Below are 12639 nucleotides of genomic sequence, written 5' to 3'. Positions count from 1 at the left end.
TTAATGTCCATAACTTTCAAAATTAAAAATAATTAAATAAATAGCAACAATTTTACGAAAACGTTTTAGAACATAAGAATATTATTCAATAAAATTTAGGTTACTTTGAATTTTCGATTTCCTAGAAATGTACTTTTAAATCGTTACTTTTTTTGCTTAGTACTTGTACTTTTACTTCTACTTTTTACTCGTTACTTTTTAAAATAAGAACTTTTTACTTTTTACTCGTTATTTTTTTAAAAATACTTGTACTTTTACTCGTTACTTTTTAAAAGTAACGTTGCCATATATGGGTGATAATGGCCTCCCAATTAGGTAACCCGCGTTCGAATCCCAGAGATGTTTGGTAGATACGAATTCCACACCCGGCTCGCTCAGACCACAGTGCTGACATAGAATATCCTCAGTGGTTGGTGGATCATGAGTTAGAGTCCCTTTGCTGCCAGATTAACCGTGGAAGATTTTCGTGATTTTCCTTACCATGTAACGCAAATACAGGTTAGTTCCATCAAAAAGTTTTCCATGAAGGCAAATTTCTCCCAATAGTTGATCCAAGAGTACTATTGTCTTCTGGATTGGGTTCAAAATTACAGGGCATGGAGTTGATTATTGGTAGCCATGAGCTTAAAATTGGATAGAAAAAATATTTCAACATAAATTTTCTTAGATATTTATTTAGCATCTACTAATTTACTAATTACCAAAAAATGGCAATTTCCAGAAAAGTAAAGCAGGTTAAATAGGCTGTCAAAAGCTTTTCTACTGTAATTACGTTAAATATTTTGTTACATATGGCTTTATTGGAAATATTAATCCATATACAATGTTCAACTTTAAGTGGACGTAAACATGGAGTAAAAAGGAACAAAATTACATTAACAAACAAAGAAAACACATGGCAAACGCATATTAACACAAAAAGAACACATAGATAAAATTAAAGTAAGAAAAAAAGATGTATATACAGTGAAGAATGAGGAGCAGCCTTTACAAAGAGTTCATGTGATCTCGGGCATCCCAGCAAAGTTTGCAGAGATCACCCCGCTCTTGAGATTGTTTGTCCAGTAAAGGGCACACAAGCTTGTGGTCTGAGTTCATGGTTCCCGAATTGCAGATTTGGCACTCACTAGATGGAAGTATACCTATTCTGTTGAGGTGCTCTGCCAAGCAGTCATGACCTGTTGAGAGTTTGAAGTTTGTCCCAGCCTTCTTACAAGAACTGTGACAAAATTTCTTCCAACTGTTTTGGATGTTAGCCCAGGGTTTTTCCGATGGATTTTACTGTTTGGTTGCGCTTTACGTCAGTCATAAGTTTCTCGGAAAATTGTTTTTTAAGGGAGTCTGGTGGAATCGGTTTATTACATTGTGGTTCGAGTGTCCCTTTCTTGGCTAGTTGGTCTGCCTTTTCATTGCCATTGATTCCCACATGCGAAGGAATCCACTGGATCATAATAATTTTGTTGGCATTCTCTCGAAAAATCGAATTATCTCTAATTTCTTGCCTTAGCCATCGCCGTTACTCATTTAGCACGCGAGTAACATTGCCTCCCTACTTTAAATATCTTGCATAGTTTTTTCGTTTCTTGTGACAACGAAAATTTTCTTATTACAAAAATTAAATGTTTTAGGGAAAGGCTTGTTGTGCAGCCAAAAGGTTTTCTGAAAATATTTTTGCATCGGTGACTTTCGAAAGCCATACCAAGTACCTTTAAATTGTCAAATGGAAATCCTGTTTTCCAATACAAAAGCTAAAGTTATGAGCAAAAATGCAAAAAAAAGTTGTCTTGGTGTCATTGTACAGGCCTCTCTTCCTCTTACAAGTAGTTATCATCCTAATTTGATGAACGTGACTAACAGTAATCTATATATTCTTTTTAGGAATTTGATCGAGCTGGACCTATAACCTTCTTAGTGACTGGTGTAGTTCTTTGTTTCATGTCTCTCATTATATACATGGCGTTATTTCTGGCTGGACACAACATAGTTCGTTACGCAAGTATGCAAATTTGGAATAACTTCATTTGAATAATTATGGTATCATATATGTTGTGCATATGTCAGTGGAATAATTTCCCAACGAATTCGGTTTAGTGGGAAACTATTTCTTTTTAAATTAAAAAAAAGAAGAAAAAAGGAATTCTTCACATCTAATTTTTATGCACAATAGCACTGGATAACAGGAACATTATGAAGAAACATAATTTAAACTAATAAAAAGTGGAAAACATTTTTATTGACAAAAGTGTGCGTATGCATCACGTCCTTTATGTGTTTTCAATAAAAGATCACTAAATGTCTACTTAAAGATGACAATGAAAATATATTCTCCATGTTGGTGCTCACATTCTAAAAGCCTGTAATGGAAATTCTGGAATGCTTTGATATGGCCCTTTAAGATTTCAATTAATTCCACCTTTTATAAAAGACGGTTGGTCATAATTTGATATGAAAACACCAATGACATTCTGTATTCATGCAATTAGATCAATGAAAAATGCACTACATCAAGCATTTCGGACTTTTCATTACATACTTGACACGGAGACCATATTTCCAATAACATCCTTTTGTAGACAATTTGAGGCATTTTATAAATTCATATATCATGACCTACTCTGCACATATACTTTCGTCATATAAAATGTTTTTAAAAGAAATGTTCATGAAAAATGCAGGTTTTTATGAGTACAAGTAGCGTTACTTCAAAATTCCACGTTTTTTTGTGTCAACCTGCATAAAAAAGTGCCAAAAGTCATACAGTAGCTGACCACGCTCTATAAGATTCTATGTAATATCTTAATTATCAGGTGATACTATACAGCTTTTATGTTTTTATGAGACTTAAACCGGTTAGCACTTGTTTACGTTCGTGTATCAATGGGTTAAATGAGACGATATATTATGTAAAAATGGAATTATATCAGGTATTATATTAGTATATTATAATAATTAGACAAAATTAATAGACGCACTGTAATTTATTGATTCTTAGATGTTTTGCACGCTGCGATACTTTTACATTTAAATATATATGATTCAGGAGATTTTTTATTTAACCTTCTATTTGTATTTATTTTTAACGCATTACATTACAATGTTAACCAATTGTTTCACGAACGTAAACAAGGGCAAACCGGTTTCAGCAGCGTTAAAACAGTAAAGCTGTATAGTATCAACTAATAATTAAGATTTTACATAGAATCTTAGAGTGCATCGAATAATTTAACCAGCTAAATACAGGTGGTAGTAGCTTCACGTAAGGAATATAGAAGTGGGAGTGAGGATGCAATTATTAGAATTCATATAAGACTAGAAGCGTTTGTTAACTACTACATGCAACTACGTCTGCATGTGAGTAGTTAACAAACGCTTTGTGCGGAATGTTTCGAAACGTATATTCATCAGTTTTTGTGAATAGGGTAAAAGGATTCCTTCTCTCAGCGGTACAGAAGAAAAACATTTTCTGGTGGGATTCTGGGGGAGAACGTGTGGTTTTGAGTACTGTTCATACAATTATCGTCATGTTCTGCAGTTCGATTATTGTTTTTAGCTCTTATCGTTTATCTGAATAATCATGTGTATTAAATTTGTAAAAGCCTAATCTTCTGGTGTGACTTATTTAGCGATGATAATTGTTATTATTTGTTGCACACCAGCTACATTTAGCATCTTGGAAACTCTTACTGAATTCCGTGACCAACATTTTCGATGGATGTGTCGAGAATAATCAATTTTAGGCATAACTTCTACCATGCACAACTCACTGTGCTTATTGAGCAAGGTCGAACGCATAGAGTTACAGGTATTAATAGACAAGTAACACAGAGTAACGGAAACAATCAATTACTGTACGAAAGACAACTGACAGTGCAATGAAGTTTAATTTTGATGAGCTATGCCAACTCAGTTTACTTACCATCAGCGCTTCTTCTGTACTCGTAAATATATCTTGAATGACTGGAAACAAATATCTTAAGCAGTGGTGGCTCAGAGGATAGAGCACTCACCTCCCAAGAAGGTAATCCCAGGTTCGAATCCCAGCGATGGTACGATCGTTGATACGAATTTCCCACCCCCTTCACACCGACCACAGTGCTGACGTAAAATATATGCATTGGTATTTGGATTATAGGTTATAGTCTCTTTGTCACCAGTCTAATCGTGGAAGATTTTCGTGCTTTTTCTCTCCTTGTAATGCAAATGCGAGTTAGTTCCATCAAAAAGACCTCCACGAAGGCAAATTTCTAATCCTGGAGTCTTCCAAATTAAAATTACGGAGTTGATTATTGGTAGTCGTAAACTCAAATTGACTCGGCTGTGCAACGACGACTTTGAAATGAGACAAATAACTTGATTAGATGAGTCACGATTTTTGGATAATATATGGTCATATGGTAAGGTGTGTGAACCCCATAAAGCCTAGTTGTTAACGATGCACTTTTCAAGCTGGTGGTAGATTCATCACTTTACGGGATGTTTTCTAATGACACGAACTTAGTTAGAACTTAGAAATATGAACAACCCATTCGAAGGATCTTCCAGTTACTTAGATATAACGAGCAGCCTTTTCTCACACTTGGTATTCTAACATCGGTAATATTTTTAAAGAGAGTACTTTTCATTGGGTCCACATTGCTCACGATTGGATTAGAAAACTTTCAGGGGAATTACAAGAAAATATTTGGCCATTCTTTTATGATCCCTCCATGCATCGAAGATTCCCATCAATGTTGCCCAGCATGAATCCAATAAAGTATATTTAAATGGTTTTCGTGCATAAAATTCTGCACCCACACCAATTATGAACGGAGACCCAATCAGCATGTTTTGACCTTCTATTGACAACTTGAAATCAATGATACATCAAATTGCTGCAAAGTAAATAGTAGTTTATACTGTAATCTGTAAAATTACAGAGAATTCAAAAGATAAAGTTTCTGAAAAATGCAGAAAGAAATACACAGAAGACTCAGAAATTTTCCTGAAAAAGCTAACTACTTTTTGACTGGCTATATGACAATATGTCTTTTCTGACTGCGCTAACAAAATAATATTATACATACATGCATATCATACATACATAATTGATATATTACATTAAAGTAGATTTACATTAGAGTAGACACCGCTAAGTTAGGCGCTGACTGCGAGTTAGAAAAATTCAGACCCCTGTCTAAACCAAAGAAGGCAAAAAAATTCTACCCACCACAACGAATTGGCGGCTACTTACTTATGAAATAAATAACAATAGATTGAAATATCTAAAAAAAAGCCTTTGGAGAAATGCACAAACAGCAACCGGTAATCTCTGTAAACGATAAAATCGGTTGTGTTTGATTAAGAACTTATGCAATTTAACGCAGATTCTTCTTTTCTCTGTATGTTTGCGCAGACATTTTTTACCGTGAGTCAACCCGTGGGGGTGACTCTGGTGCAACTATTTCAAATAAGGGTGTGTACCAAAGTTAAATTAATTATTTGTAAAAAAAAAAGGTAATCTCATATGTACCAAAGTTATTAATTGTTTAATGAAAAGATGGTGGGTCTCATATGTACCATAATAAATTAATTATAAATTATTTTGAGAAAAAAGGGATGTTGTGATTAAAATATATTATGTACAGAGAAATGGGTATATAAAATTTGATAGAGGTATTCAGTCGATAATGTATAAAACAATCAAAGAAATAAAAGAGATTAATTAAATAATGAATTTTGATAATAAATTTGGATCATCATTAATTGATGTAAAGAAAGGCCAAAAGTGATCGAAAATAGTGGAAGGAAACATTGCTAAAGTGCCACGTGAATTAACCCAACAGCAAGGGCTCGTGGTCAAGATAAAGTTAGAGGACGACTGAATAACATATATAAAATTATACACAACAATAAATAAGTTGTAACTACCCTCTAGTCAAATAAATACAAATAAAAAAAAACGGAAGAGTTACTCACTTCGATGGACAATCATGAAAACATCTTTGAGTTGTCGTGGAATGACCACACCGTAAGAAAAACAGGGAGACAGATTCTCAAACAACATTGCATTTATTTTATTTTTACAGGGGACAAACGAAATACCCTGAGTGGGGAGGGATGTAGTTAAACAAGTTTGGGAAGGAATTGGCCAAACTCAAAAATGATCTAAAATGAAAATGATAAAAGAGAAAGCAAAAAAAATGGCAAAAAAAAATGTAGCTTTGGGATGGTTTGGCATGGCTCGCTGACCAAGGTGGTCAGCTTACCAGCCGCACCGCAATCCCCGAAAGAAGTGTACTTGGCAGTACCAAAAACGATAATAATGGCGTCGGCTAAGCTCGGGAAAGTGCGAGTTGAAAAGCAGGAGAGAGAACGACTGTCATTGGATGGGGGGATTGCCACACGATTAGGTCATCACCAATCAGTGTAAATTAGTACTCCCACAACATACCAAATATGGTGCCAAAGGGAAGAAGTCCCCAAGAAAGGCGTGAACACCCCAAAAATTCTAGAAAAACCGGCTGGAAGAATCACCACGTGCAAAATTGAAGGTTACGTGAAGGTGATGGGAAAAGAAGTTAAGTGGTGACGTAAATTTAGAAAGTGAGGGAAAAGAATGTCGTCCTTGAGGACAGTGGGGTCAGGCGACCTTGAATTGTAAAAGGTGAAAAAAGATGACACAAAAAATGCGTTGCTGACGTAAGCGTAAAAGAAACATTTCCAATTCTCTTCACAGAAAAAAAATGGGTAAAAAAAATGAAGAGAAATAAAATAGGAAAAGTACAAATACTATTAACTATGAAAGATTAAATTAAATTTAAATTACTGACATAAAAAAAATCGTCACACAACACTGTGAGACCATTGTTTAGGACAGGGTTTTGCTCGGATCGGCGAGAGAAAGGGAATCTTTATCTTCGATCTCTCGAGTAAAGAGAAGCTACCCTCCCTGAAAAGCGCGATTCTTGTTTCCATGGCAGAACTCATACTTTGTGGCGGGGGGAGTTCTTAACGTAGACAAACTATAAGGGGTCTCACGAGATAGAAGGAAAGTTTTTATGAAACGTAGCAATTTCTTTCAATTTTTACTCTACACTATTTCAGAGCACATGGTCGGAAATATCCCTACAAATTGCTACCTTTGACGCAGATTGGATACTGGTGTTATTTTTATTTATTTTCTTCTGGCGCTTCAATTGCTAGTAAAAATATATTTTGGTATTTTTTACTTAGCAGTCTAATAGTTATTTAAAAAAGTTTAGATTATCTGAATTATATGCACTTGTCAGTGTACACTAGCAGGTGTACCCTGACAAGCACCTCTTGCTTTTTCTTAATGGCTTTTATCTCTATTTTCCTTTCCTTGCACTGTTAGAAATTTCTTTAAAAAAATGGTTAACTAAGCAATTTATTTAATTCTCATTTTACCACATTCAACAAACTAGGAATATAAGTAAAAGAATCAACGTAATAAGATGGTATTCGAGTTGTTAACCGTGAGAAAAACCGCTTACTAATTGCTTTTACCTAATACGGTTAATCAACCAGAATTTTATTGCGCAAACTAGGCCCACCTAATGAAGGCACTTTGTTCCTTGCAGATGGGTACTCATTATAGCCGAGAGGGCTAATCTAAGAATCTCATGAATTGGGGTTCGGGACCCAGCGTCGACACCTTAATATTTCCTGCAGTTCATTCATCTCATCGAGAGTTTCCATAGTCTTGCCCTCTCTGATTTGTGACCCTGAACTATTAGAATGCAATACTCTTATTCGAGTATGAAGACACCATAAAGCTGCAATACTATCTCCAATGTCCAATAAAATTTCTTTTTTTTTCTGTTTTGAATCCATGCTAGTGGTAAATGGTTAAAAAATCGTTTAGTTTTGTATTCATATTTTTTTAACCGTACTAGTTGTAAACGGGTTCAAAACAATAAAAGTAATAAATGTTCTTTATCGTCAACTTTAGGGTTAATTGGATGGACAGACTGCTACTACTTATTTTACTGTAATTTTAGAATAAAAATTCTAATAGCGTGGATCATATGTTACATCAAATTATCCAGAATGAAATCATTATTAAAGAATGAATTGTTTTTCAGCCACAGGAGGTTTGTTTGGCTTATCTCGTTTCCCAGCAAATGCACAAGAAGATACAAGTCTGACTACACAACATGTTCGTTATTATTCTAGAATGACAGGGGACACTTCAGAAGATAATTTAGCAGAATCATCATTTACAGAAAAACCATCTTAATTCTTATAATCCATTTCTTAGGCATAATCTTTGATTAAGTGTTAAGAACAATTTTTATTAATATTTGAAAATTGCTTAAAGTAATTTTTAAAAATGATATTAGAATTAATGTTTACAACTAAATGAGATGATATAAAATAAATTTTAAAATTATTATGTGGATTGCATCAGTATATTACAGTTTATTGTACAAAACAGGTTAATTTATTTAGTTATCATTAAATAAAACTGTTTGAAATTTACTTACAATGCATTGATTACATGTATATAATTATAGACATAAAATCAATGTGCTAATGGAACAAATCCAGCACATTCGTTCCCACCATTGGTTAAGAGGGTGCACTTTCCCTCCATGGAAATCAAATAAATAAAATGCTACACTTGCTTATAATAATTTCTGAGCGTCCCCTTCTTACCAGCAATTAAAAAATCTTTTATTTACATACTATCGATATGTGAACTCATCTATTTGAGAAATTTCGTTTCAAATAATTCTAAAAGAAGTTTTAATATCTGAAATCTTCGGTAAAGTAAAACTAAAATTTGAAACACATGTCAAATCGTTACTTACCTAAACATTTATAATATTTAAGCAATAAAAATAGAAAACAGTTATAATAATAAAATTTACTTTGTAATTTACATCTTTAAATTGTGCCAAAAAGTCGCATTCTAAAAATTTCCTGTTCGATAAATCTAAAAGCTTAAATAATGATGAATATATATATATATATATATATATATATATATATATATATATATATATATATATATATATATATATATATATATATATATATATATATATATATATATATATATATATATATATATATATATATATATATATATATATATATATATATATATTACTTGCGTGAAATGGAGTTTAGAATGTACTTGTTATAAATATTTATCTACTATGTTAAATCTTAAATGAAATCAGATTCTTAAGAACCATTATAACCATATTAGTATATCGTTAATATTATTAATTATCTTCGCTTTATAATTTTATTACTTTTTACTTCCTGTTCTACGATGTATGTTTTATAAGGGTATTCCAAAATTGTTTCTATGCAAAATAGCTAGAATGAAAATTAATTAGTCATAAAAATGAAAGAAATAGCTTTTCCTCTTATCTCGTCCTATTGATGTTTGTGATTAATAATTTTCGAATGTTTGTTTCTCATGTTTGTTGATAATGATTTTTAAGGCTTTTTTTAAATGAAACATTTTTTGAATGATGATATGATGAATGTTAAGTCACAAAAAATTCTTAAAATGTGAACTAAAATTATTTACGCTCACATTTTTAATGAGGTATATTGAGTGATTATAAATTCTGTGATATATTATTTCAGCTGTATTTCTTCATTGAGAAAAACTAGAAAGCACTATACTAGATTGTATGTGAAAGTTATAAATAGAAGAACTAAAGTCTTGCAATATTTATTTTTCTTTACTTTTTACTATAAACTATGTATAAGAATGAAAGGGCAGTTTTTCACTGATAATTAACAGAATATTTATTATTTTTTAAAGAAATTCTAGATAACATAACAATATCTTGAACTCTTCCTTAAAAACCAAAGGTTTCAGCATGCTGTGCACACAAAACAATCTAAATCGTTTTGTTTAGAATTTATTTAAAAAGTGGGGTAAAAGTTTTGCTACATAAAGTTATTTTCTAATGAAAAAGTAATAATAACACTGTTGAGATAAAAATAAATAACAATGTGTTATTTATTTGTTAGTGTGAAAGATCGATGCATAAATATATCAAAAATTTCTTCTATAAGTCAGTATTTGCTTAAATGCTCAAAAGTTTCGTAAAACATTTTTACTTTCACTGGTAGTTGTGGGCAAATCTATGAACTAACCTCTACGTTTTCAGATTGGCCTTATTTCATGGTTTATTTGGCTGTAAAGGGATTACTCCATTAGTACGCATTATCCTTGCGATGTATGTGTTGTAAGTTAATTGAAAAATCTTGCCTTTTTCAAACTGTAACCGTCATTGTACAATGCGCCATGCTAATTTGAAAAAGTTTTATTATATTCTCTTTTTCTCTTTTGCCTCATATATTTCAAGCTTATTGCGATGAAACTAGATATTTTTAGGTGAATGAGAAAATGTATAATTCATTACTTAATTGGTCTTATATATCACACATTTTATTTACAATGAGCCCATGGATATGCTTTCAATCTAGTTTAAAAGTATATTATTTATTACTGATTAGGTCTGATTCAGTAAATTTCTCTAATTAAAGAATAATACTACGCTCATTGCAATAAACCCAAGTAAATTCAGGTTGATTGAGTTGATCTTTGTACATTTATAATTAGGCTAAAAATGTATAAGCTGATTATTATAAGCCTGAAAATTATCAGACTGTTTAGAAAATACTAGAAACTTTTTAAGTTGGCGAAGCGCCATTTGAATAAAGATTAATTTTTTTACGTCGTTAGGCAACCTAAAGATCAAGAGACGCATGCTTTTCATCAGAATTCATGCTTTTCATTCATACCCTGCTTTTCATTCATACCCTGTAAAAAATAACTGTAAATTCTGCAAAAACAAAAACCTATTTTTTACAGAAGAAAAACTGTTTAAAGATAAATAAAGATTTTTTTTCTGGTATTAGTCATTATCAACGCGCTGCAAAAAATCTCCGTTTTCTTTTTTCAGACTTTATCCGTATATTTCACGGATTAAAGCTGTTTTTCCCAAAACCGTTTTTCGCTATTTTTCATCCTAATCATAACCATATTAATACCATCAGTTCAAATTCTAATTTTTGCCATGCAGTTTTGCTTACCGTAAGATAACTTTGTGCTTTTTCAAATCATTTTACGATTATTTTCTATGCTTGTTCTTATTTCCATGAAACTATTTTATGATTTTAAGCATCGTAAAAGTAAAATCATGAGTTGTCGAATTCATACTCTGTCTCTAAATATAGTTTTTTGGTCATTAAAATTGACATACATTTTTAAAAGGGACTGTTTTTAGCGTTTTTTTTTTTTTTTTTTACTTAAATATGATTTCAATTCTGCCACATCAGCTGATAGTTTTTTTCTGTAAATTTAGCATTTTGTTTTCACAGTGCTCTAATATTGCATATTAATTCTAATTAATATTAATGTAATTAAATTAATTTTAGTTCTGACACTCTGATTACAAGTAAAAATATATTTCAATTGTTGTTGTCCTGTTTATGGCAGTACTAAATATTTCTGAAAGTTTGAAGAATGTGTTTTGCTGGAACTGGAGCCTGAAGACTGTATTTAGATTAGAAAACTATATATTAGTATTTTTTAAATATCAAAACAGTCTAATGGCTACAAAAAAAATCTATTAGATTATTGGAATTATATTTGCACTAAAATATAAAATCCGAAATAAGTAGTTAGAAAAAGTTCTCACTTATATTCGAAAATGTATCAATAATTGACTTTGTAAATTAAAGAAATTTCAATGTAATAACTGTTTCATCTAAAGAACTCAAAATTTGAACAAATTATTGTTTGAAAGTTAGCCGTGTTAAGAAGATTTTAACAATAACGCACAAAATGACTATCAATTATTAAAATGGTGAATACAATATTTTTTAACTTATGTTCGCCTAAATTAATACAAAATCATGAAAAAAAGAAAGATATGTTTAATGAAAATTCTGCCCCCGAAGGATTAATTCCAAAAATGTTGCTGATCCCTCTCCTAGCCTACAGAATTAATTCTTTTTGATCTTTCACATTAACAAACTGCATTGTTTCAATAAAATGGTAATTTCTTAAGGGGGAAAAGAAAGTGATAACTTTATTGTTTTTTGGGCAATTACATTAATACGTGTAGAATTAAAACATAAAATTGTTGTAAATTTTTCTTCAAATTCTAGAATGGCATTTAACTTAGTTACTGCGCAGGTGCATTATCATAGCACAGTAGAATTAAGCGTTGTACAGATGCTGTTAGTTTGAAAAGAATGATTACATTTAAAATAACTGTAACAGTTCATTGTGAAATATGTTTGTCAATGAAGTTTAATAAATATTTGAATGTGCAAAACTTATGTATGTGAAATTTATTTAAGTAGTTCCAACATTTTTCTCTTTAAAACATCCACAACTGACAGTCATTAATGATATTTCGCACGTATTTCTATGACTTTCAGCAAGCATTAACGATCGTGAAACTAAGCTTTTCATCATAGAAAACATTCCAATTATTGAAAATTATATAAATCAAACAAACTCTTCTAACACCAAAACTTTTTCTAAATCGTAAAGCTTCCTTATTACAATTTTTCAAAAGTTTTGAAGGAGTTTTTCTCATTTTACGAACGAGGGCATTTTTCTCATCGTAGAGAAAATCCGCAATAAATTTAGCG

At 31.5% G+C, this 12639-nt stretch overlaps 1 protein-coding gene across 3 annotated transcripts in view; it reads left to right on the top strand.

Annotated features, from left to right (window-relative positions):
* LOC107446986 (solute carrier family 60 member 1) overlaps positions 1-8674 on the top strand; it is a 113294-nt gene extending 104620 nt beyond the window's left edge. The window contains exons 10-11 of one of the 3 annotated variants that reach the window (XM_016061780.4): positions 1879-1996; positions 8085-8674. In XM_016061780.4, the coding sequence (XP_015917266.1) occupies positions 1879-1996; positions 8085-8239 (273 nt within the window). In that variant the 3' untranslated portion in view covers positions 8240-8674. The remainder of the gene's footprint in view (positions 1-1878; positions 1997-8084) is intronic. The other 2 variants (XM_087155498.1, XM_016061781.4) reach the window with 2 other exon arrangements.
* The last annotated feature ends 3965 nt before the right edge of the window (positions 8675-12639 follow it).

The sequence above is a fragment of the Parasteatoda tepidariorum genome, chromosome 11 (genome assembly GCF_982258835.1).
Source record: "Parasteatoda tepidariorum strain Cologne lab strain chromosome 11, Ptep-v5.0, whole genome shotgun sequence".
In the NCBI taxonomy this organism is placed as follows: domain Eukaryota; kingdom Metazoa; phylum Arthropoda; class Arachnida; order Araneae; family Theridiidae; genus Parasteatoda; species Parasteatoda tepidariorum.
Note: the sequence above shows the minus strand (reverse complement) of the source record. Positions and strands in the feature narration are given on the sequence as shown.